The 27762-nt window shown below is 37.3% G+C and overlaps 2 protein-coding genes, 1 long non-coding RNA gene and 1 pseudogene across 5 annotated transcripts; 3 read left to right on the top strand and 1 right to left on the bottom strand.

The window, feature by feature from the left end:
* Nucleotides 1–52: 52 nt before the first annotated feature.
* LOC107804114 (uncharacterized) lies at nucleotides 53–1482 on the bottom strand (annotated as a pseudogene).
* A 1714-nt stretch (nucleotides 1483–3196) lies between these two features.
* LOC107804117 (uncharacterized) lies at nucleotides 3197–10025 on the top strand. 3 transcript variants are annotated; one of them, XR_012702320.1, is made up of 4 exons: nucleotides 3197–3883; nucleotides 4767–4928; nucleotides 5097–5189; nucleotides 9154–10025. It is a non-coding gene; the product is annotated as an uncharacterized LOC107804117 (long non-coding RNA). The 3 variants fall into 3 exon arrangements; XR_001652183.2 differs by lacking the exon at nucleotides 9154–10025 and having other exon boundaries at nucleotides 3200–3883; nucleotides 5097–5190; XR_012702314.1 differs by lacking the exon at nucleotides 5097–5189 and having other exon boundaries at nucleotides 3202–3883; nucleotides 9154–10020.
* Nucleotides 10026–13071: 3046 nt separating this feature from the next.
* LOC142161930 (protein neprosin-like) lies at nucleotides 13072–14369 on the top strand. The gene is made up of 6 exons (XM_075218105.1): nucleotides 13072–13233; nucleotides 13392–13484; nucleotides 13573–13767; nucleotides 13965–14018; nucleotides 14101–14256; nucleotides 14337–14369. The coding sequence occupies exons 1-6, from the start codon at nucleotides 13072–13074 to the stop codon at nucleotides 14367–14369; spliced, it is 693 nt and encodes a 230-aa protein (XP_075074206.1).
* Nucleotides 14370–17134: 2765 nt separating this feature from the next.
* On the top strand, nucleotides 17135–24441 carry LOC142161928 (uncharacterized). Its single transcript, XM_075218103.1, has 3 exons — nucleotides 17135–17289; nucleotides 23607–23782; nucleotides 24055–24441. Exons 1-3 carry the CDS (start codon nucleotides 17135–17137, stop codon nucleotides 24348–24350), a joined length of 627 nt encoding a protein of 208 aa, XP_075074204.1. The 3' UTR covers nucleotides 24351–24441.
* The last annotated feature ends 3321 nt before the right edge of the window (nucleotides 24442–27762 follow it).

The following is a 27762-nucleotide window of genomic DNA, read 5'->3' as shown; positions in this document are numbered from 1 at the left end:
ACACCGAGTGTCCATGAGAGTTTGCAAATAATTTATGGCATAGGTGGGGTGAATTCAAGTTCAGCAGTCATCCTTTTCTGGATCAAGAACTGGGAGAATGCCCAATGCTGACGAAGAAAGATGCATACCCTGCACAAAACCTCCATACCCAATCTTTATCTTATAGCACAGCAGCAAGATAGAATCCCAAAGTGCTGTTCTTCCCTGCAATGAGAGAACAAGTGTAAGGTACAAAAGTTAGACAAAATTACTGAACTAGCACTTAGAGGATGACTCGATGAACTTGAATAGTACACTGTTACCATATTAAAGGGCACGCAAATTTTCAATAATTTTTCAATTGTCTGTTGTATTATCCATCAACCTTTTCGGAGAGGTGGTATCATATCATTTTCTATTATCATTATTATCGAGCTAACAACAACACTTCTAATCAGAGTACTACTGGTGGCAACAGCAGCTATTACTCTTGGTGTTGTTTAGCAAGTAAACTCATCAGCAGCATTCTGAATGAGGTCATATTTCAAAATTTTCATCTTTTGGGTCTTGTGATATGTCAGAAGCCCAAAAGATGTTAATTGTTGGCGGAGGCAACTAGGCGATATAAAACAAGCATAACGCAGTCAATAAGCATCTTTGCAATAATGGAGAGAGAACTGAGGCTTCTTATCCCAGAATAGGGCAAAAACTGGGGGACTTTGCTTTCCCACAGCCAATATGCAAGCTCCTGGATGGAGCACAGAGGGTACACCTGACAAAACAGCTACATACTTTTCAGGGAACCTTCCTTTAGGAGGTAAAACACCCAAAATAAGGGGTTTTTGCTATACTGGGCTCCAACATAAGCTGTAGGATCAACATGTAGCATCCACTTTGGGATTGGGTGCTCCAGAAAAGCACAAAATAAATATAGGAGCAAATGAGAATCTGTTGGAAGCTCGGAACTCCATTTCTTGTTTCCTTTTCCATACCCCTCTATACTGCCCAAATAATCATAGTTCCTCAAACAGGTTCCTTCAGCAAGCTCTGCAAAGAAATTGGGAGTCAGATCAGTCATGCAACAATAATAGAAATCAGCATACTTTATCTCTTATTTCTTCTCCAAAAATGTAATGGATCGGAGATCCAAGAGTGACTGACATGCAAGGCAAAGCCGAGAGTCAAACTACCTCGGATCCTCTGTACTGTATATTCTGCACGGACACCGCTTTGTGGCAGCAATCCCTTGGCCCATTCTCCTTTCATTAAGGACAGAAGCCTTTGGTGTTCAGTGATGGCATCAATGCACTCTTGTAAAATAGGTATCTGAGAGTTCTGTGGCGAGGATAGCTGAAGACCTCCAGAAGTTGTCTTTGCTGCAAACAAAGAAGCATCGACAAGATACTTCAGAATTATTACATTGGCATGTCCAGCAACTTGAATAATGAAGTGCACTGTGACAGTGAGGCTGCAATATCCTCCACCAAGGATCCAAAGTTTCATTGTAAAACCAAACATATAGATATCAAGTATAACTATGCGAGAGACATGGTTAGACGCAAGATAGTGAATGTGAAGTATGTGTCTACAAAAGATATGTTAGCAGATCCATTGACCAAGCCTTTGTCTAGAGATGCATTTGTGAGATACACTAGGTCTCAAGGCTTGCATAGACTCTGAGGTAATTTATTTTGTTATTTATTTTCCCGTGTTCTCAAACTGATGTTCTTTGATTATCAATAAAGTTGATTTACATACATACATATTTTTATTGTTGAATGTTATGTACATTCTTTGTTCATTTTTTATAAGTATGTTGAGTAGACATGGGGTTGGCCTTCTCACACAGGAAACCGCCTCCTATCTTAGTGATGTGAGGAGATGAGACATGATTTTAAGCAAAATTATCATAAGGATAATTTGAGAGCTATTCACTTAAAATCAGAATGTCGCTTAAACAATGACATAAGGTCATTAGGGTGAAAAACGTTCACCTAGTCTACTTTGTGAGCCAGATGCGAGTTAAAAATGATATTGTAGATCAAAGAACTCAAATTTAGATACTTATGGTGTCTAAATATCATTTGTACAACATTCTTTATGAGATAAAGACATACGCTCCTTGGGAAAAAGGAGAAAATGCTGTAGCACATGTTTCATACCATGTGTGCTAATGTCGACCAATTGGGTTAACATAAGTCCATTCTCAACTTATTGTTGTGTGAGACCCACATCTTTTATAATAGCTCAAGATTTTGTACCCTTAGAGACTCTGATTAGATACTTGAGACTTAGTGTGATGTTAGCTATCTTAGTGTGTTTCCAAAAGACCATGAACACAGATACGGTATAGCGGAACATAATTAGAAAAGCAGTCATACTAATGTTAAGGGAATCGTGAGAAGAGGAAGATCATTGATGGAATCTCATTTATTTGTATTCACTGGTGCACCAATTATGACTTATGAGTTATGATTGTGAATACAAGAAATAATGATATATGAGATTTTGAGACTATATCAAATGTGATTTACATGATCTAGGGTACTGCATACTTTATGATCTACTTGCAGGTTTGCACTCGACGAGAGGTTATATACTCCTAACACATATATAACACTTAGCTCTCACAGTATGCTGGTCGCACGGTCTACTTCCCTGTATGAATGATTGAGGAGATGAGAATATGTTTGTCATATTAGATGAGCACTCCCATTATGTGTGAGTGGGAGATGTAGGAAAATTGGGTCCGCCCATAATGGGCGCTTTAAGGCCCAATAGGGTTATTACTTAACCCTAATATTCCCTATATAAGTACACTTAATGTGTACATTAAAGACACTCTCTGAAGTATATTTCTATGCTCTTCTCTCTCAATTTCGGATAAGGGTTAGACTGTGGAATAGAGGTTTCTCCAACACACCGTGACAACCACCGCCAACCAGTAATTCTAGCCACGGTTCATCCGTTTTCGCTTCCGCTACACGAAGAACAAGTAAGTTCTCGTTTTACGATTTACGCGTTATCTAATGTGTTTAGATTAACGTGTTCCTTCAAAATGTCATGACCCCGCAAAACTTTCACCAGTTAAGCTTTTAAGACCACAAGTTTTAAAAGTATTGTTCTTTTTTTCTTAAACTACGTGCCAAGTCAAAATAACTCAGATCTAAATTGAAACGGAGGGATTATCTTTTTTTGTTTGTTCTTGTAGCATTTCAATAAAATTTAGGGAGGATGGGTATTTTGATCTATATTTGTTATTTGAGTATCTTGTAAAAGGATGTTTACTCCCTTAGACTGACAACGTGAAACTTGTGTTGCTGCGGAACTTGAAGCTCACAAGAATTGGCTTTTCTGCTCAGTAGTTGGGAATAATCATTCGGGGCTTGAATAGTCTAAAAATCTGGTGTAGGCCTATTAAACTACTTAAACATCTTTGCCGCAAGGCTCCCTATGGTTGGAAATACACTATCATCTCAATTTAAATTCCTTCAATTTGTCTCTTAAATTTATCATTTGAACTCCGCATATACCATCTTCCTACTCACCCTCGACGAATCTGGAGACCTACTCCATAATTATATATGCTCTATTTTGCACATTTCTTGTTGGAAAATAGGAAAGTGGTCACAAACTCACAATGGTGGTTTTTAATTGTGGAGGGACTGAATCACTGTTTACATATAGACAACCTTCATTTATGGTTCCTCAAAGAGTAATTTTTTTGAGCTCAACAGCCTCGATCTTTCACTATTTGATCAAAAGAAGTTAAAGTTCTACTGGATAACAAGAACATTATAGATGCTTACCAAGTGTTTGAGGAATGTTCACTCTGAAAATCCAAAAGCTACGCGTAAGCTGGATAGCAACAGACTCTAGTTATGATGCTTGCCAAGAAACATAGGTTAGTACTTCTGGGATTCTTTTGTCATTTATTTGTCTTTCTTCTTTTTATACTCCATTACTTTGCGTTGCTTTCCAAATACTTCATTAAGAGGTTGGAAGAAGGTGATTTTTTCAATTGCAATATAATTGAAAATGATAGAAAGAACTAAGGAAAAAGATATGTCTTATTTACCTACTAGTACATAATATATACCGCCAGCTCCCTCGTAAAAAAATATAATGCAGAAACTTTTCAGGTCCCCAATATGGTTCATCAATTACCCGGTATAATTTTGGATCATCAACAAATATATGTTTTTTCTTTGCATCTATCATCTCACCTTTATCATTTAAAACTATATCTCCCCTACAATAAGCATCATAAATAGAGTCTAAAATAGGAAAATGGCTGAATGCAAATCAAGAGGTATCTCAGCGTTTACTTTCCGGTACCTAGAACACTGCATAACCTATTCCGCAGTCAACATTACAGCAGGTAAAGCTCAAACAGTGCCATTCTTCTACTTTAAATTTTTTGTAAATTTAGTTTGCTTATCATTCTGGGAAGTAACGAACTATTATGGTCCATTTACTTCATTCTAAGGCCAAATAGAGTAAGATTGAACAACTTGATCCCTTTATTATTGTTCGTCCATTTAGAACTTTTATATTTCTCTACACTCACTTAATGCATGCATTTTTTAAATACGCCAATAATATTACCGATCAGTTCTAAAGATTCTTTTAGACTCAAATATCCACAATCACTCCTTTTTTTTCTTAAAGAAATTAGTGTTGCCACGATTGTTCACTAGGACTACCACCAAATTTGGTGAGTACAGTTGGTTGAATGCATGATAACTATAGCAAAAGTGAAATTATTGTATACTTTTTCTTGCAAGAGACAAAGCTACCAAGGCTGTAGGAACTGGAATAAACAAAAACGAAAGAAGTTACTTTGAGAAAGAGACTGGATTTGGAGAAAATCTGTAAGAAGGCACATTTGGTTATTGAGATTTGAGACACAAAATTCAATCTGTTTCCTGTGGAAACTATAGAAACTGGTATGTATTCTGTCTTAAATAGACATCAACTTTACATGTAGCAACTTTTTCTTGTTCAACCAAATGATTTCTAACTGAATCATTGCTGCGGGTTACTTAAACAAAGTCAGTGAAATATCTTGGTTTCAATCTTGAGTGATTCCTACAAAGGGGGGTACTTTGTTTCAGGACCACCATAAAATACATAATGCGGAAACTGTCCAGGTCCCCAATTTGGTTTATCAATGATCCGGTACAATATTGGACTATCAAGAAATATAGGTGTGTTATTTGCATTTATTGTCTCTCCTTTATTATCTAAAACTACAAGTCCCCTACAATAAGCATCAAGTGTAGGATCTGGATGTTCATCAAGTGTAGCTAGATCCCATTGGAGGATAATGTACACCTCGTGGAGTATATGTCACTCCTCCCCACTCAATATTCGAGGCAAAGTCGTTTCCTAATGCGGTGAAAATCCCTCGAGGCCAAAAACCAACTGCTGTCTGATTTGCTCCAACCAAAAGCCACCAATTTCCATTTACAACATCCTTTAGGTTTCAGAAAAAAATGTATGTTAGTATTTTAAAAATGATTCAAAAATCTAATTTAAGCAATTACTGAAAAACTTTAGACAAAAAGATACATAAATCTAATTTAAGCAATTACTGAAAAACTTTAGACAAAAAGATACATAATCTTACCCGATTGATGTACATAAAAAGCTCCCACTGTTGCTCGTCCCCTCGACGGGAAATATGTTCGAATTCAGAATCAAGATGTATGTTACTGTTTATTAATACAAAACCAGGACATAGTGTGTTGAAGCAATGTGTATTTCCAGCCTAAGAAATATTTAAAAATTCATGAACCATTATCTGTTGAGGTGAGCAACTAAGTTGAAGATACTAGTTTCATTAACACAAGGGTAGAAATCAATCAATGAAGTACTCAAGAAAACTTACTTGGAAATGTATAAAAAACTTAGTATGATTATTCCCATATAATGTTGGATCCACCTAAAACAAGAAATAGAGTTGTTATAACTATTGAGTGATAGTTCATTGGTGGAGATCCCAGAGGTATAAAATTCAATCCCCCTCCCATCCTCCCGTTCCATTTCCCTCTTCTATATCTGTCCTCTAAATATTTGAAACTATTGCAAGTAAGAAAATTGTTAAATTTTTAATATATAAGGGTTTAAACTTACTCGCCAACCAACTTGCATACTATCTGGTCCTTTTTGAATCTTCAATCGACACGCACTACTTTGTTGACCTTCAACATAAGGATTCCATATACTAGCTACCATTGCAGCTCCCACAAACTTGTTATTTGTATCACTTGGAGTATGAACAATTGCACGCTGAATATACAAGATAAAAAATTTCCTTTACTCATTACATAAGTTAACTTGAGATCTAAGTGTAGCTTGAGAAAAAGTGGTCAAATGATAAATCCATAACACAAAAAATAAAGAAAAAAAATCCAATTCAATTTTATATCCATGTACCCTGTATCCTCCTGTTGTCTCAAAATTTGTCTGCACAAAACAGTAAAAAAATTGTCAGATTTATACATGAAATATTTTTCCCTTTTTATAATTTTAGGAAATGTTAACCTAAGATATTGTGTATAAATTAGTGTAACATTATCTTATATCAACCTAATTGGGCTTTGCTTTTATACATTATCTATTACTTTTGTCCAGACTCCAAAAATAAAGTAGTAATCAAGAAAGTAGTAAATTGGTGTAATACATTATCTTACATCTTCTGGTTGTGGCATATGTCTTTGTCTAATAAGATCATCTTTTGTAACTCTTTTGATGGGAACGGTTCCAGAAGGACAACCTCCATTCTCTAACAATATCCTTGAAGATATATCAACAGTTGGGGCACTTGGAATTTGCTTTATCGTTGATAAAGTGGGTTTCATCTGTCAATTCAAAACTCTATTAACAACATTACATCCATATAAAGTTAAATACACAAAAATAAAGTGTAAATACATGCCTCGGGATGATAATTGTGATTCTTCAACGCTGGATGATCAAATGCGAGTTGTTTGTAAAAATCCACACAATCGTATGTATCCTCCCATTTAGTCTGGAGCAAAATATTCTCAAGCTTTAATCTCGGTTACACTATTTAACATCGTGCTATCAAAATGTAACTTGAGTACACATAAAAATGTCGTAGAATAAAATGGTTGGTAAATAATAAACAATGCTTCATCTGTCTAGTTGAAGTATACCGAGTATGTTGTTGTTGCTGCTTCATCTATCTAGTACTTTATCATAAAGGAGTTATTGTGCCTTAATTTTTCTAGATAAAATGTAACGACAAATTAGTGAACATGTCAAAAATTATAATTAGAAATTTCACGATTTTCAACTACATAAAATGCGAAAAAATACCAGAATTTAACTTTATTGTTAAACATCATCATGGATTTTTTTAAATCACAAAAGTGTTATTAGCATAAAAACAATGATACAATGAAGAATTATTAATACGAATATCCCAAAATACATACCTTAATTGTTTTGACCGCTGGTTTGTTCAAAAGTTTAAGTTGCTTCTCCAAAGCTAGTTCCTCTAGTTTGGACAACTTCATTTCTCCTTGAACTCCATCATAACTCAGAAGAAAATATAGTAGCAGCAAAATTTGTAGAACATTTCTTTGAGGAATCAACATACTCTGAATTCATTAAAATTATTTTTATTGGCGACTGCTGAATACATGTATATACGGCAAACTAATTTTAACCAAAATTAAAACAAAGATATAATCACGTTTCATCGCATGCTTGCAGATATTTTTCATTTTTAGTAAATGAGGATAATATACTATCACTACACTGTAAACGCATGAACTCTACTAAAATTCTAAAGTTAGAAGAAAATATCCAGAAAAATGGTTATTTAAAAAGAACAAAAAAGAAGTGTCAGATAGTCACCTTCAAATCTTGCACGAAGCTTGGTGATGAATTCTTCTATGAGTTTATAGAGAAATGATGAGATTTTCCAAATGTTATGTTTGGACCATAAAAAGAAAGGAGCTTGTTTAGTGGAATCTGTTTACATTAACATTTAATAATTGGATTTTGGTCAAATTAAAATTAAGTAAGGGATATGACATGACAGGAGAGAAGAAGGAAAGAAGGGATATATATTTTTTTTAAAACGTTATTTTCTTACTTAGACTATATATATTCAGATCTTCCTCTTAATGTACATTCTAGTATTTCCTAATTTGTTTTCTTTGCTGATTCTTTATTTCCTTTTATTGTCAATGTCCTCTTTCCTGTATTAATGACTTCATATAAATGTCAACTTTAAATATAATATTTTGATTTATAGTGGTAGTGGAATACATTTAATGGAGAAAGAATTGAGGAATAAATTATACTTAGATCCACTATTCCAGTAACAGAAATCCTTCTACAAAATAAGTTTCTAAATTTCCAAACTGAAAAAATCGATTCGTTTCCTTTATAATTAAGCTAAAAAAGGAAAATGAAAACTCCAAATGGAAAATTACTTGTAGCTAACTTAAGATTTGGGATCAACGTTATGAGTCACAGCAAAATATGGATAACATATACGCATTATGATTAAAAAAACACAGCTTTTTTCTTTTATTATTTTCAAATCTTTTTTGGGTATGGTAGACCCTTTTTTTTTTTGTATGGATTATTTTCACCGCATAACCTTTTTTGAGGCCACTCTTTAATTTTTTAGTTTCCGTTAGTCCTTTTTCCTCAACAATTTCCGGTAGTCTAGTGGATTGAATTTTCGTTTTAAAAGTAATTGGATGAATCGTTTTTTTTTCATAGAAAAAATTTAGTCGATTAGACTAACGGAGTAACGTGGACAGAACTTAAACAAAGACCTAAAAAGGGCCAGTTATGCAAATGCTCTGTTTAGACAGCTCGGGAGTTCACAATGTCAAGGCTCACCTCACTTTAACTCCATCATTTGAACTCAGATATACCCGCCCATTTTGACCTGCTAAAAATCAGTCCAACCCGCCCATTTGACACTCCTATATACCAACAGCTCCCCCGTAAAAAACATAATGCGGGAACTTTTCAGGTCCCCAATATGGTTACCTGGTACAATTTTTGATCATCAACAAATATATGTGACACCTTTATCATTTAAAACTATAAGTCCCCTACAATAAGCATCATAACTAGAGTCTATAATAGGAAAATGACTAGAGCCCATTGGAGTTTCAGGTACCTGGCGGACTATATGCAACTCCTCCCCACTCAAAATTGGTAGCAGAGTTTGCCAATGCAGTGAAAATCCTTATGACGCCGAAAGCCAAGTTGTGTATAATTTTCTCCAAGGTAAAGCCACCAGTTTCCATTGGCAAGATTCTTTTAATTTTAAGGAGATTTATGTTAGATTTTTTGTACCTTTCAAATTCTAATCTTAATTATTGAAAAAACTTCAAAAAAGAAGCATAAATTGTACCCGATCAATGTACATAGGAACCTCCCATGGTTTCCTTATCCCCTGATTGTGTAATATCGTTGAATGCCCCATCAAGAGGTATCTCAGTGTCTACTTGTACAAAGCCAGGACATAGTGTATTGAAGCAATGTTTACGTCCGGCCTAGAAAACATAAACAACAACGAAAAAATCATTTAACCATTATCAATTGAGGTATATAGCTAGACTGAAAGAAACTAGTTACATGAAATGAAAAGGACAACTCGATACATTAACCTCCCACTATCCGAGGGATCCAGGGAAGGGCCGGACAACTAGGGTCTATTGTACGTAGTCTTACCTTGCATTTCTGCAAGAGCCTGTTTCCACGGCTCGAACCCATGACCTCTTGGTCACATGACAACAACTTTACCAGTTACGCCAAGGCTCCCCTCCAAAACTAGTTACATGAACACAAGATGAAATCATTTAAGTGCCAAAGATAACTTACTTGGAAATGAGTAAAAAGTTTAGTTTTAGTATCTCCATATAATGTTGGATCCACCTAATATAAGAAAGAGAGCTTTCATAACTATTGAGTGGAAGATCAATGATGAAGATCCTAGAGGTAAAATATTCAATCCTCATCCCTTTCTCCTCTTAAGAAGTTTGGAGCTATTGCAAGCAAAAAAAACTAGTAAAGTTATAAATGAACGAGTCGCTAAACTTATACTCCAACCAATTTGTGTAATATCTGGCCTTTTTTGAATTTTCATTCGACATTCACTATGTTGATGACTTTCAACACGAGGATTCCATAGACTAGCTGACGTTCCAGCTCCCGCATACTTGCTATTTGGATCATTTGGAGTCTGAACTATTGCAGGCTGAATATAAAAGATGAAATCATTACAGAGATTATCCAAAGTAGAGAGAGCACAGTCTGTTATTCAGCAACCAAAAAGTCCCTTATTCTATTAGACTATAGGAATAAGTAGCTTGCTGCTTTTGTGAATTCAATCCAAATAGAAGAGAAAACCTTAATTAGGAGCACTGGTTCTTCACATGTTATTACTTCAAATTCAACCCCGAAAGCCAAACATGAGTACTAGAAAAATTGTGTGTGTGTGTGGGGTGGGGGGTGGATTCATACATACAAGAAAAATGAAAATAAATAAATAAATCATACTCATATACCTTGTAACCTTGCGATGATTTGTATGCTTTGGCTCAGTATTGTTGTCAGTCTGCACAACAGTAATAAAATACATGAAAATTGTTGCATAATGGAGAATTAAAGATGTTAACTTTTATACATGAGCTCTTTTCTCTTCTTTATAATTTTATGAACTCTAACTTTTTATATTGTGTAAAATGAAATAAATTGGTGCAATGTTATCTTACATCAACCTATTGGGCTTTACTTTTACACTTATCTATTCTCTTGTTCAGCAATGAAGTATTCAAGAAAGATGTAAGTTGGTGTAACGTTATCTTACATCAACCAATTGAGATCCAAATGTGATTTCTTCTGCCAGTGGCATACGTCTTTGTCAGATAAGATCATCTTTGGTAACTATTCTAACGGGAACAAGTTAAGCACAACCTTCATCGTTTAACCATATCCTCGATATATCAACTGTTGAGGTACTTGAATTTTGCTTTATCGTTGATAAGATGGGTTTCATCTGTCGTCAATTCAAAACTCATTTTGTTTATTAACAATATGACATCCTTATAAAGTTGAATGTACAAAAAGAAAGAGGGCAAAGACATGTCTCGGGATGAAAAGTGTGATTCTTCAATAATGGATGATCAAATGCATATTGTTCGTAGAAATCCACATAATCGTATGCGTCTCCGCTTTTAATCTGTGAACAAAAAAAATTCATAAACCAAGTACTCTTGATTGCAATGTATCGTGCTATCCAAAAGTAACTTTTCAAAACATAAAAAAGTGATGGAAAAAATGAGGGTTGGTAAATGATAAACACTGCTTTTTCTGTCTCATAATTTACCATATCTGACTTCCAAGTTTCAAAATCAATAGAGGATTTAGTTTTGCTCGATAAAATGAAACAAAAAATTAAAGAATATGTAAAAAGTACTATAATGCAGAAATTTCATAGTATTCAACTAAAACATAAAAAACGAACAAAATATGGTAAATTCAGTTTACCAAATTTTAACGTGATTGTTAATTTTATATGTATGGAATATGGATACATTATGGGACGGAACAATATGAAACGATAACCAATCGTGAACTTATTTATTTCAAATAAACCAAAATATAAACCTTAATAGTTTTCACAGATGGGCTTGTTCAAAAGTTTAAGTTGCTTCTCCAACACCAGTTCCTCTAGTTTGGACAACTTTATTTCTCCTTGAACTCCGTGATAACTCATAAGAAAATATACCACCAGCAATATTTGTCGAATAATTCTTTGATGAATCAACATACTCTGAATTCATTAGTATAACGTGCGACAAGTGAATATATGTATATAATCACTTTGTCATTGCATGCTTGCAGTATGCACAATGCAAACGCCATTAAAGTAACAAGTTATGTAAATAAAATAGACCAAAATCTAAAGTTATGATAAAGTACCAAAAAAATGATTATTTAGAAAGAATAAGGACGTGTTAAATAGGCAATCGTAGAATCTTGTACGAAAGCTAATATAAATTAATTAACGAAGCAAGAAAATAGCATTAAATAAAGCACCTACTTGATTTGCTAGGCCTGTGAGTGAATAAATTTGTTGGCAACTGTCACTTTTTCTTTGAGAAAAATCTTATATACAGATCAAGGCAAAAGAGTATTGTATGGCTATTATACAAGATATTAGATTTAATGTAATTATTAGAGGAGGATCACCAAAATTTATAAAGATTTATGTCAATAAAGTTTGTATCTTGCTTCTAAGATTTTGTTTCCCACCCGGTGTCTGGTATCCGCATTGGAGCCCAACTATATCCGAATTCGCGCCGCGTAGGGCCCTATTCGGGGGGGGGGGGAGCGGTCCCTACCAAGGATTTTTCCATACCCAGGGCTCGAACCCGAGACCTCTGATTAAGGGAGGAGCAGTCCCATCCACTACACCACATCCTTTGGTGGTCAAAAAGACAGTTTGACTATATTACTAGCAAGATTAACAAAATCTAAGTTCTTTGAAAGAACAAAGCTCGAGGGATGATTGATGAAAAAAATAGTTTAGGAGGGAAATGAGGTTCACTAGGCAAAGTTAAAGGGGCAAAGTGAATTTACCCAAATTTTTATAATCTATAATCAGAATGTCTTTTTGAATATCACTTAGAATTGAACAGAGCTTAATTAACAGAAATCGTCTGTATATTCAATTAAATTTATTGGTAATCTATGGCCAGATTATCTTGGATTATACGAAGAAGAGAACATTCAAACATTCAACATTTATTGACCAGAAATCTTCCCTAGATTTGGTTAATTCTGCTTTAATAAATTAGTGATTTAATATCACATATAAATACCCATTTTAAAACTCGTCCACCCCTCTATATAACAGTCCTCTTAGCAGGAAAAATGATAGGTGGTCAAGAACTTCAACTCTCCTTCATCTAGTAAATCAAGTAAGTTCAATTAATTAATTTTGTTCTTTAAATATTAGTTTTTGTATCTATAGATATTAAGCATTCATGCCCATAGAAGTAATTTAATGGACTCAGACAGAATATGTTGATTCGTCAAAGAATTGTTCAAAAAACCCTGCTGGTGTTATATTTTCTTTTGAGTTATAACGGAGTTCAAGGAGAAAACAAGCTATCCAAACTAGAGTATTCAGAGTTGGAGAAGCAACTTAAACTTTTGAACAAGCCAGCAGTCAAAACAATTAAGGTATGTATGTTGGCTGAAAGTCAATGTGTTCTCAAGTCTTTTGAGTGATTATTTTCTTGGTGTGCCGACATTATTTTTGTAGAAAAAAATATACATATTCCTCAATTCCATATTTTTGTACCTGAAGATTACTTATTTTGCGATGTTTTGGATCATAGACAAAATATGGAGATACATATGATTGCGTGAATTTCTATAAACAACCTGCATTTGATCACCCGTTGTTAAAGAATCACGATTTTCATCCTAAGGTATGTTTCTACTCGTTTCATTTTACTTTTAACTATTTAATAATAATTTTTAATTTTTGATTACATAACTTAAGTTTTTGATTGACAGATAAAACCTACTTTAGCTAGGACGTTACAAAATTCAGATACGTCAGCAGCTAATGAGTCATCAGGGATATGGTTAAAGGAAAGAGGTTGTCCTTTTGGAACTGTTCCTATTAAAAGAATTACCAAAGATGATCTTATTCGACAAAGACATATTCCCCCACCAGAAGCTATCGCATATGAAGCTCCATTGAGTAATGTAAGATATGTGACCCAAATCATTGCCTATCTTGATAATTCATTTCCAGAAAAAAAAACCCACTGATTTCATTTGTTAGAATCTAATAGTTTAAACATCAATATATTTGTAACAAGAAAAAGGGGTTCATGTAAAAAAAAAATGTTAAGTCTTCCTTCATCGTGGCACGTCACATATACTCTGTTGGTTCAATGCAGACTAACAACAGTAGTGACCCAAAAAGAAGTTACATATCCTCACAGGGATACAAGGTACATAAATATGAATATTTATCGTCTTCTCGTTTTTCAGTTTTGTAAGTTAATCAAAAAAAAATTCATTTATTATATTCAGCTTGCAATAGTTCAAATTCCAAATGATCCAAATAATAAGTTTGCGGGTGCTGGAATGTCAGCTAGTTTATGGAATCCTCGTATTGAAAGTCCACAACACACTACATGTCGACTGAAAATCCAGAAAGGATCAGACAGTTTACAAGCTGGGTGGAGAGTAAGTTCAACTAACTTGTTCATTTATAATTGAATTATTTTTGTTTATTTGTGATAGCTTGTTTTCTTTTAATTTTTTAGGAGACAAAATTAAATACTACCTTTAGGATGTAAGTTATAACCTCTATCATGAGCTCCCATTCAACCATGATAACTCTATTTTATGTTTCAGGTGGATCCAACACTATACGGGGACACTAAGACTAGATTTTTTGTACATTTTCAGGTAATGTGTCCTTTAATAATTTTTGCTTGGTGATCATGAAAGTAGTACATATTTATAGCTATGTAATACCTCGATTGAGAAGCGTTCATGCATATTTTACATTTACTAGGCTGGTAATACACATTGCTTCAACACGCTATGCCCTGGATTTGTCATTGTAAGTAGTAAGTACCCTGTTGATGGGGTCTTTGATCCAGTTACACAACGTGGAGATAAAAAAGTATTGGAGATCGCAATGTTCATCGAACGAGTATGTTTTTTCTTCTTTTGCGGAATTATTTTCAAGTTTTGAGTTGGTTTTCGTATTTACAATTGCATTGATCAGAATTGAAAGGTACAAATTAGTAATATTAGATATTTCTTTCTGAAAAGGATCTAGCCAATGGAAACTGGTGGCTTTTGTTTGGTGAAAGCAACGAACAAGTTGGTTTTTGGCCTCAAAGGATTTTCAATAACTTGGCAAGCTTTGCTACTAGTGTTGAGTGGGGAGGAGTAGCATACAGTCCACCAGGCGTGTCTGAACCTCCAATGGGCTCCAGCTGTTTTCCTATTGGAGATCCAAATTACGATGCTTATTGTAGGAGACTTAATGTTTTAAATGATAATGGTGAGACAGTACATATAGACAAAACGACTGTACGTGTTGATGATTCTGATCGGTATGGTGTTATGGATGTACCACATTGGAGAGGTGGAAAGTATCAGCATATGGCATTTTATGGAGGACCTGGTGGGTTTGAGACATTATGTTAATTACTACTATGATTATATTAATTACTTTCCATGCCGAAATCTGAAATTTTTGTATATCCTGATTTTTGCACATCACATGCTTTGACTTCTCCTTTTGATCTTTTTGTTGTTTTTTGTTTAATGTTAGCAAACAATCATGAAAAAGGAAGAGTTCAGTACCTACTATGTGGTTTTCATTACTTCATATCCGGGGGCGGATGCGACTGTGTTATACCATATTCATTTAAACCCATAACTTTGAACATATAATGTGTTCAATGCTAAGAACCACAAATGTTGAACCCATAGAGTTTAAATTCCAAATCCGCGCCTGTACATGTCTCCTGCACTATTGGAGAGTGCACTGATAATTGTATTGAAGACTGCATTGCGCGGTGGTGGACCTGCGTCTATCATATTTGAGAGCAAGTTTTTGGCCTCTTCGATTTCTTCGCTGCAATAGGAGCAATAGGGGTCACTGCAAGCAACTGCTTTTCCCTTGTTATGTATCTTGCCGACCACAACGCAATAAAGGCCCAATTGTCACTCATAGAGAAGGCAAGAACGCTGGAGTCTCAATCGAATGAAGTCTTCTTGTCAAATTCCTAGCAATGCTTAGCCTGATATTGGGAAAATCACATTGCTATTACTCAAACAACAAAGTAACATATAGCAACACAAAAGATAAAGAGAGAAAAGAGAGAGCAGAGGTGGCAGTACCGAGCTTCAACCAGTAGACGCCCACCGTCGATTTGTGTCGACAACAGTAGAGACCCAGAGCTTCATACAAATATATTCCTTTTACCCTCCACTTTTGTTTGAAAAAGAGAATTTGGTGAGATGGAAAAAGCTTTTTCAAAGACATGGACATGAAGAAAGAACATAAGTGGAAAAGAAAATAAGAAAACAAATAAATATTGCTCAGTTGTTTTAGGCATTTCGTCAAACACATTGACTGCATCAGTGTGCCACATCCATGAACACATCTCATAAGTCATAAGTGGGGTCAAATAATAGTAGAAGTAGAAACAAAAAATATGATTACAATGTTTTCAAGTATGTGCTTAAAGAATCAAAATCACACGCTGCACTACAGAAGCCAAAAGAAAAATGCATAAAATACAGAGAACTGTGTATACGGTCAAAATCGGGCTGACCTAATTTTGTACGACTAACCGAAATCTGGACGAAAGATCAACGCCCGGCCCCAGTTATATCAGAACATGGTACGAAGATGGATTGATAAGCTCGTGGATCAATGGCCGATCAAGATCGAGACCAGTCGTGATCGAGACCGAAGCGAGAAAGAGATCGAGCAAGATCGAAGGGGGCCTGGTATGTCGAATAATAGAAAGCCGAGATATCTGTGATCGGGCGAGGATCGTGGAGGAAATCTCGGCACGTATCGAGTCAGGGTCGTATATTTATCCTATCCTATGATTTACTTCTGTAATTAGAATTATACCATAAATAGGATTCCTCCACTATATAAAGAGGATCTTAATCATTTTGTAATCATCATACATTCACGCATAACACGGTAATATATTATATTTTCTCTTGCAAGCTATGTTGTTCAAGTTCATACTTTTCAATAGCATATTCAGTTGGTTCGAGGGCAGTCTAGCTCAAGGATCACATTTGTTCATCACATTGGTTTGCTTTATTTTACTGTTAATTCCTAGCATTAAATCTTATATTTATCAGTTCGTATCAAGCGAAATCACATATTCTTAAAACCACTTATAAGTTTAATTGTTATCCGATTTTAAGGGTAAACAGTTTGTCGCCCACCGTGGTGCTAAGGATAATAGTGATTGGCTGGTATAATTTTCGTAACACACACTATTTTATGCATGTTCTTTGAAGTGTCTTTGATTCCATGACCAACATTTCAAACTCTCAAGTAGCACCCACACATATGGACAATGGCCTTGGTCTCCATGGTGAGAATGACATCATAGCCGCCCCAGGAAACGAAGTACCTCCAGTCAACCCCGATGGTGCCGTGGACCCAATCAGCGTTAGCTCCCGTATTTCCATTAATGGAAATTGGGCGTCGACCCTGAAAATAGCGTCCGTGGAGGTGCTTGAACGGCCGATCAGTACGCCCAGGACGGTGAACAAGGCAGTATTAGCCTTCGAATGATATTCGAAATGTTGCAGACTCAACAAGCTGCAATAACACAACTCCAAAATCAGAATTGTGCACCAAGCAGGATCGAGCTCGAGCCATCGCAAGAAATTGTTCATAGAACCGAATCGGTTCCAAAGAGATCGAATGGAGGAGAATCGGAGACCAATACTGCTATCGTAAAGATGCTCGAGGAACTAACGAAGCGAATCGAGACCGAGGAAAAAAAGATCGAGGAAAACGATAAGAAAGGGGAAACTTATAATTTCAGGGTCGACCAAATCGCGGGGGCACCACCAAAAAGTTTGTCCAAAAACATTCCCCCCAGTGCAATTCCGAAGCCAATCCCCAAGAAGTTCCGTATGCCTGAGATCCCGAAATACAACGGAACAACAGATCCAAACGAGCACGTCACCTCATACATGTGTGCCATTAAGGGTAAACAAACTGAAATTTTTTAAAACAGTACTCTCTAAAAGTAGAATGAGATTTGTGTCGCCACAACAGAAATACAATACAAAATGAAAAGAGACACAAACCAATCAAATGACAAGTGGAATAGTGGATCCCACAAAAGATTCCAATACTTGAATAAGATCCTCTTAAATGTGACCAGTGGAATAGTGGGTCCCGCTTTAATTAGCTCTCAAAATTTTAGATGTGATGAAGAAACGTGGCTACACTTAATATTGGAAAAACTAATTAACTATTTCACTTGTCACATTTTCAAGGGGTCTCACACTGTCACACTAGTAGTATTGGTTATATGACTCATAAAACGAAATTCTTTGGCTCTTAATAAGAGGTTCCTACAGCGGATCCAGAATTTGAGTTGTATGAGTTCAACTTTTACGATTTTTAGCATTGAACCCATCAAATTAACTAATTGTCTAACAAAGTATCTACTTAACTGATTAAATAATTAATCCCAAAATGAACAAATAAAGGAAATCTTTTCTTTCTTGGTATTTTGTGAATCAATAAAAAATACAATAAATTGAGAAAAGTAACAAAAATTTAAAGTAGAATGAAGTAACATTGCAAACTTTTATTAGAAAAAATAACGGAGGCAAAAATTAGGTGTTCGTGCAGCTATTTTTTGAAGGGGCTGTTTTGGACTGTTTTTGCTTTTCATTTATTTGACATGATGTGAAATTTTGTGAAGGTAAGATGTCAAAAGAACCCGACTTTCGCCACCCATCCTTTCCACCAGCATTATTCTGTGGGGTTGTTTTGGTCGTTGGTGGAAAAGAGAAAAGGGAGTAGAAACGAGAAATGAGTAGAGGCTGTGAGGGAAGAGGAAGAAAAAGGAAAACAAAGAAGAGATAGGAGAGGGAGGAAATAATGCGGAAACCATGCCGCATAATGTAAGTACGTCTCCTATTATTCGTATGAAAAGCAAATTGAGCAAACAAAGGTGATCAGTGTAGAATATCTGGGGTTTGCAATTTCGAACCCCGTAAATGCGAGAAAACCATCGTAATTGCAAAACACTCCCATCTCTGCTTTCATCACATTTGTGATGAATTATTCGCAAATGCAAACTTGGACATGTCGCAAATGCGACCCAGTAATCGCAATTGCGACCAATACTCAGGCCAAGCCATCATCGCAAATGCGATGGGAAGTTCGCAAATGTAAACTCTTCAGGCCACTGTGCTCTTCACAAATGCGAGCATGAACCTCGTAAATGCGAGGTCTGAGCACCCAGCAAAAATCTGAACTCCATGAACTCTCTGAAACGCGTCTGAAACTCACCCGTGCCCTCGAGGCTCCAAACCAAACATGCACACAAGTGTAATAACATCATATGAACTCGCTTACGCAATCAAAATACCGAAATAACACCTACAACTATAAATCGGACACCAAAACAAATGAAAATTTTCAAAGAAACTTAAGAACTTTTAATTTTTCAACCGAACGTCCGAATCACGTCAAATCAACTATGTTTTGCACCAAATTTTGCAGACAAGTCATAATACTTAAATGAACCTATCCAAGTTTCGGAACCATAATCTGAATCCGGTAGCAACAAAGTCAACCTACGGTCAAATTTAGAAATTCTTTAAACCTTTAAACTTCTAATTTTTAACAAATTACGTTAGATCAAGCTAGGGACTTTCGAATTCAGTTCTGGGCATATGCCCAAGTCCCAAATCATGATACGAATCCGCCGGGACCGTCAAAATACTGATCCAAGTCCATTTATATAAAACGTTGACCGTAGTCAACTCAAATGAATTTTAAGGCACGATTTTATATTTTTATAAATTTTCTCATAAAAACTTTCGAGAAAAAGGACACACACTGCGTACACAAATCGAGAAAGGCTAAATGGAGCTATTTAAGGTTTCGCAAAATACATATGAAGGTTAAAACTGAAAATGACCTATCGAATCATCACAAAGACTTTTGAAACTTGTGATCTAAATAAATCATAGAAACTTGTGTGGATAAAAATTATCTCATTAAGGGTAAAAAGAAAAATCTACAGTTAAATTATTACCAAATATAAAAAGAGGACTGACTAAAAGAAAAGGAGTCACATAAGTTAGGACGGAGGAAGTATGTTTTCCAGGTTCTCTCGCTTCAGTTGTGATGCAATCAACGTTAATTTCATCTAATTTTTTGTACTTTATAAAACCAGGTTATCATTTTTTCAGATGAACTAAATCAAATGGCTAAGTACTGAAGGAACTACGGACCGCACTTTATTTGTGCAGACCGCACAATTCTATGTGCAATAGCAAAAGTACGTTCACGGTCGCACATTTCAGATGCTGACCGCCAATTGAATGCTTGCCAAAGTGTGAAAATATAAACTCTCTGAAGTTTTAAGTTTGTGTCACGACCCCAAATACCCCGGTCGTGATGGCGCCTATCACAGTACTAGGCAAGCCAACATAACAAGTAAACACAGTGAATTCTTTTTATAAAACCATTTTCAAAAACTGATCAAGTTTCGAATTCTCATAAGAAATATATAAATCAACTGAAATATGCGAAAAATAGTACAAAATATACCAACACAGCACAACAATCCGGTGTTATAAGTCAAGAGTCTCTAAATACAACCCAAACTGACTGACTAATACATCATAAGTCTAAAAATGCAGAAAACTAAGATAGGAAGGAGGAAAGTGGGGCTGCGAACGCCGTGCAGCTACCTTGCAGTCTCCGGTAAAACTCTGAGAGTGCTGGGAACCCTCACTCTGCTACTCGGGCACCTGGATCTGCACACAAGGTGCAAGGAGTAACATGAGTACGCCAACTCAGTAAGTAACTAAAGTAAATAAGATCTGAGTGCAGTGACGAGCAGTAAAAATCATATAAAAGGTCTCAACAGAAATTCCAAGTCAAATTCTGTAATTTAAAAGCCAGTCATCTCGTAAAAACTTAAGTTTCAATTAAAAATACTCTTAAATTATTTATTTAGCAGTTTTCAACAGAGGCTTAGTATAGAAAGAAGAGTGAAAGAAACAAAATATCATAAAAAGGGCCCCTCGGGTAAGGTATCACTCATAAATATAACCTCTCGGGCAAGCCTCTCAGTCACTCGTGACTCAGCTCTCGTCAATAGTACTCACACTCAGCACTTCGGCTCAATAATATCTCATAATAGTAATAATCATAATAACCGCTGCAGCGTGCAGCCCGATCCATAGTTTATAGTCGATTACGCTCACTGGGGGTGTACAGACTCCGAAGGGGTTCCTACAACCCAAGCGTCATGTCGCTGCGGCGCACAGCCTGATCCAATATATATATCGTTGCGGCGTGCAGCCCGATCCATATAAATATCGCTGCGGCGTGCAGACCGATCCATAATATATATAATATTGCTGCGGCGTACAACCCAATCCATAATATATATAAAATCCTCACTATTAGGTTCTCAACCTCTCTCAGTCATTAACCTTACAGCCACTCGAGCATATTAGTGGAAATCAGGGAACTCAGCCCAAACCGTTTTCGTGTATTAAGAAGTAGAGTGATAAAACCGGATTTAAATAATAAATGGATAAAACATGACTGGGGATATGCTTTCAAAATAATTAGTGTGAGGAAAATAGTAAAAATGCCCCTAAGGGTCTAAACAGGTCGGCACAAGGTCCCAAACATACATACAACCCAAATATAATATCAATCTCTAAAATACAAGATATCATAAGATTTAAAATCAAATACGCAGCTTAATAGTCGCTACGGGACGGATCAAGTCACAATCCCTACCGATGCACGCCCGCACGCTCGTCACCTAGAATGTGCATCACCTCATTTATCAAAACAATGCAAAATACTGGGGTTTCATACCCTCAGGTCCAGATATACAATGGTTACTTACCTCAAACCGGATGAAATACTACTCCGTGATGCCTTTGCCTCTCACCTCGGCCTCAACTCGCACCGAATCTACCCAAAATCAGAATCATAACATTAGAATATGCTAAGGGTACGAAGCCTATGCGAAAATAATCAAATTATACCAAAAATCCCAAAATTGGTCCAACCCGACCCCCTGGCCCATGTCTCAAAATTTGATAAAAGTCACATCAATAGAATCCTTATCCTCCCACGAGTTCATACATACCAAGAATACCAAAATCCGACCACAAATGACCCCTCAAATCCCTAGATTAAGGTCTCCAATTTCCAAGCCCTAACTCCCCAATTTTAGGCTTCGAATCCCTTAAATTTCATGTTTAATTAGGTATAAATCACAGTAAGATCGAGTATTAAGTCCATAATTCTTACCTCCAAGAAGTTCTCTTTGATTCCCTCTTCAATCTCCCTCAAGAAGCTCCAAAACCGAGTAAAAAATGGTGAACCTAGGCCAAAAATCGCGAAAATGGCCTTTTAAACATTCTGCCCAGCTATAAAAATTACTTAATTGCGATCGCAGGAAATCCATCGCGAAGCACAAACTTCGCTGGCCTACAATTTACCTTACGCGATCGCGTAAATTCCCTTGCGTTCGTGAAGCTTAATCACCCAAACCTACGCGATTGCATCTCGCCTCACGCGGTCGCATAGAGCAATCACCTCCACTGCACACCAGCTTGCCTTCTTCAACGTGAACGCGGCCCTGGCCTCGCGTTCGTAAAGCACAACTTCTCAAACATCCGCGATCGTGACCTCCTATCTGCGAATGCATAGAACAACTTCACCCCTACCCCGAATTAGCCTACGTGATCGCGGTCCCCTCTACGCGATCGCGAAGAGCAAAATGCCTGCAACAAAATACTAGCGAAAACTACTACTTCTCACGTCCAAAAATGTTCTATTGGTCATCCAAAACACAACCGAGGCCCTCAGGACCTCAACCAAAAATGCTAACATATCCCATAACATCATTCAAACTTGTTCCAATCTTCGGAACACTCAAAACAACATCAAAACACCAAATCATCATTGGATTCAAGCCTAGAAATTCCAAAAACTTCCAAATTCCGCTTTCGATCAAAAAGTCTATCAAACCTCGTCCAAATGACCTGAAATTTTGCACACATGTAAAAAAAGTCACAACAGACCTACTCCAACTTCCAGAATTCCGTTCCGACTCCTATATCAAAATTTCACCTATCAACCGGAAAACGCCAAAATTCTAATTTTGCCAATTCAAGCCTAAATCTACCTTGGACCTCCAAAACCCATTCCGATCATGCTCCTGAGCCCCAAATCACCTCCCGAAGCTATCCGAACCATCGGAATTCACATCCGATCCCTTTTTCATATAAGTGAACATCCGATTGACTTTTTTAACTTAAGCTTACTCAAAAGAGACTAAGTGTCTCATTTCCTTTCCAAAACCTCTCCGAACCCGAACCAACCAACCCGATAACACATAATACAGCTGAACAAGACAATAAGAAGCAGAAATAAGGGAAACAGAGCGATAACTCATGAAACGACCGGTCAGGTCGTTACATCCTCCCCCTCTTAAACAAACGTTCATCCTCGAACGAGTCAAGAAACATACTTGAAGCCTCAAATAGGTGAGGATATCTGCTTTGCATCTCCCTTTGGTCTCCCAGATAGCCTCCTACATGGGCCGACCTATCCACTGCACTTTCACTGAAGCTATATCCTTTGACCTCAACTTTCGAATCTGACACTCCAAAATAGCCACTGGCTCCACATCATACATCAAATCATCATCTAATCCAAAACATGAGACAGATCGCCAATATACTTTCGGAGCATAGAAACATGAAATACCGGATGCACACTCGATAAGCTGGGTGCATTGATGTAGTTCTGCTGAGGTAGTGAATCGTATTTATGAGATCAAAGGACATAAGCATACAAGTCCTCTGGCGATTTGTGTTGGAGATGTTCATGATATACAAGGTTACGCTGTGACAGATCATCTGCCTCATGGCTTGCTTGACTGCCTACTTCCAGGACCTATAACTATGGTCTTAAGGCGAGGTTAGTAGCTTATTGTATGTTACGTCCAACAAATGTGGCAGGGATGGGTATCGTTATTCAAGCTCTGTTTAGGACTTAAGGTTAAATATCTCAAGTTAGGACTTTATTATTACATAGTAAATGTATGTAACTTCTCAAGTAAGACACTTGAAGAAGGACCAAGAAGAGTCACTCACCTGGGCAAATACTGGCCCGTGTTCAGTAGTTTTAGAAGCTTTTATCTTTCTCTTATAAATCTTCTGTACTAGAGGCTGAATTTAGATATATTGCAGGTGAGTCAAGTATCCTTGAGAAGTCATTAAACCCTGGATTAGAGAGCATAGGCATCCGAGTGCCTGACTATAACTTCATCAGGGTAATCGCCCGTGGTTCTAGAAGTGCCCTTGCACTTACTAGCGCTAACCTCAGTGGACAACCCAGTAGCATAAACATCAAAGATTTTGAGAACCTTTGGGAGAATTGTGCATATGTCTATGATGGCGGAATTCTTCCGGCTGGGCGAGCAAGATCAAAAGTGGTGGATCTTACCAAGTTGGGAAAGTACAAGATTCTAAGACCTGGGAGGTAAGCTTCCATTATCTAGGATGGGAAATATTGTCGAGTTGAACTGATCATAACCTTCTGAGAAGGCTTCAAAGGAGTTGACTTTTAAATTAATGAAATTTACCAGAAAATACTTGATGAGTAAATTTACCTCCCCAATTTTAGGCTTCAAATCCCCCAAATTTCATGTTTAATTAGGTAGAAATCACAATAAAATCGAGTATTAAGTCCATAATTCTTACCTCCAAGAAGTTCTCTTTGATTCCCTCTTCAATATCCCTCAAGAAGCTCCAAAACCGAGTCAAAAATGGTGAACCTGGGCTAAAAATCGCGAAAATGGCCTTTTATTCTGCCCAGCTATAAAAATTACTTAATCGCGATCGCAGGAGATCCATCGCGATCGCGAAGCACAAACTTCGCTGGCCCACAATTTACCTTACGCGATCGCGTAAATTCCCTTGCGTTCGTGAAGCTTAATCACCCAAACCTACGCGATTGCATCTTGCCTCACGCGGTCGCATAGAGCAATTACCTCCACTGCACACCAGCTTGCCTTCTTCAACGCGAACGCGGCCCTGGCCTCGCATTCGTAAAGCATAACTTCTCAAATATCCGCGATTGCGACCTCCTATATGCGAATGCATAGAACAACTTCACCCCTGCCCCGAATTTGCCTACGTGATCGCGGTCCCTTCTACGCGATCGTGAAGAGCAAAATACATGCAACAAAATACTAGCAAAAAATGCTACTTCTCACATCCAAAAATGTTCTGTTGGTCATCCAAAACACAATCGAGGCCCTCGGGACCTCAACCAAAAATGCTAACATATCTTATAACATCATTCAAACTTGTTCCAATCTTCGGAACACTCAAAACAACATCAAAACACCAAATCATCATTGGATTCAAGGCTAGAAATTCCAAAAACTTCCAAATTCCGCTTTCGATCAAAAAGTCTATCAAACCTCGTCCAAATAACCTAAAATTTTGCACACACGTCAAAAAAGACACAACAGACCTACTCCAACTTCCAGAATTTCGTTCCGACGCCTATATCAAAATTTCACCTATCAACCGAAAAATGCCAAAATTCTAATTTTGCCAATTCAAGCCTAAATCTACCTTGGACCTCCAAAACCTATTCCGATCATGCTCCTGAGTCCTAAATCACCTCCCGAAGCTATCCGAACCATTGGAATTCACATCCGAGCCCTTTTTCACATAAGTGAATATCCGGTTGACTTTTTCAACTTAAGCTTACTCAAAAGAGACTAAGTGTCTCATTTCCTTTCCAAAACCTCTCCGAACCCGAACCAACCAACCCGATAACACATAATACAGTTGAACAAGACAACAAGAATCAGAAATAGGGGAAACGGAGCGATAACTCATGAAACGACCGGTCGGGTCGTTACATCCTCCCCCTCTTAAACAAATGTTCATCCTCGAACGAGTCAAGAAACATACTTGAAGCCTCAAATAGGTGAGGATATCTGCTACGCATCTCCCCTTGGTCTCCCAGATAGCCTTCTCCACAGGCCGACCTATCCACTGCACTTTCACTGAAGCTATATCCTTTGACCTCAACTTTTGAATCTGACGCTCCAAAATAGCCACTGGCTCCACATTATACATCAAATCATCATCTAATCCAAAACATGAGACAGATCGCCAATATACTTCCGGAGCATAGAAACATGAAATACCGGATGCACACTCGATAAGCTGGGTGGAAAAGCAAGCTCATAAGCCACTCCCCAATACTCCGAAGCATCTCAAAAGGCCCAATGAACCAAGGACTCAATTTACCCTTCTTCCCAAATCTCATAACACCCTTCATGGGTGAAACTTTCAACAGAACCTTCTCACCAACCATGTAGGACACATCCCGAAGCTTCCTGTCAGCATAACTCTTTTGTCTCGACTGCGCTGTATAAAGCCTCTCCTGAATCACCTTCACCTTGTCTAGAGCATCCTGCACCAAGTATGTACCTAGTAGACTAGCCTCATCTGGCTCAAACCAACCGACCATAGATCTACACCATCTACCATACAAAGCCTCATATAAAGCCATCTGAATACTCGACTGATAGCTGTTGTTATTAGCAAACTCTACGAGTGGTAGAAACTGATCCCATGACCCTTCAAAATCAATGACACAAGCATGCAACATGTCCTCCAATATCTGAATAGTGCACTCGGATTGCCCGTCCATCTGAGGGTGAAAAGTTATGCTCAACTCAACCTGAGTACCCAACTCTCGTTGTACCGACCTCCAAAACTGTAAAGTAAACTGAGTTCCTCTATTTGAAATGATAGAAACTGGGATACCATCCAAACAAATAATCTCCCGGATGTTTATCTCTACCAACCGGTCTGAAGAATAGGTAGTACACACAGGAATGAAGTGCGCGGACTTGGTCAGCCGATCCACAATCGCCCAAATAGCATCAAACTTCTTCAAATCCGTGGGAACCCAACTTCAAAGTCCATGGTGATCCGCTCCCACTTCCACTCTGGAATATCCATCTGCTAAAGCAAGCCACCCGGTCTCTAATGCTCATATTTCACATGCTGACAATTGAGACACCGAGCTACAAATCCCATAATGTCTTTCTTCATTCTCCTCCACCTATGATGTTGTCTCAGATCCTGATACATCTTTGCGGCACCTGGATGAATGGAATACCGCGAGCTATGGGCCTCCTCTAGAATCAACTCCCGAAGCCCATCCACATTGGGCACACATATCCGACCCCACATCCTCAATACTCCGTCATCACCAATAGTCACATCCCTAGCATCATCGTGCTAAACTCTATCCTTTAGGACAAGAAAATGAGGATCATCATACTGACGCTCTCTGATGCGATCAAATAAGGAAGACCGAGAAATCACACAAGCCAAAACCCGACTAGGCTCCGAAATATCTAACCCCATGAACCGATTGACCAAGGCCTGAATATCAACTGCAAGAAGTCTCTCCCCAACAGGATTATACGCCAAACTCCCTATACTCACCGCCTTCCTACTTAAGGCATCGACCACCATATTGGACTTTCCCGGATGGTACAAGATAGTAATATCATAATCCTTTAGCAGCTCCAACCATCTCCACTGCCTCAAATTGAGATCCTTCTATTTGAACAAGTGCTGGAGGCTATGATGATCAGTAAACACCTCACAAGACACACCACACAAATAATGCCTCCAGATCTTCAACACGTGAAAAATGGCAGCCAACTTTAGATCATAAACGGGGTAGTTCTTCTCATGGGGCTTCAGCTGACGAGAAGCATAAGCAATAACCCTACCCTCCTGCATCAACATATACCCAATACCAACTCTTGAAGCATTACAATACGCTGTATATGAACCTGAAGCTGATGGAAAAACCAATACTAGAGTTGTGGTCAAGGCAGTCTTGAGCTTCTG

The sequence above is a fragment of the Nicotiana tabacum genome, chromosome 1, assembly GCF_000715075.1.
Source record: "Nicotiana tabacum cultivar K326 chromosome 1, ASM71507v2, whole genome shotgun sequence".
Lineage (NCBI taxonomy): Eukaryota > Viridiplantae > Streptophyta > Magnoliopsida > Solanales > Solanaceae > Nicotiana > Nicotiana tabacum.
This window is presented reverse-complemented; position numbering and strand designations above follow the sequence as displayed.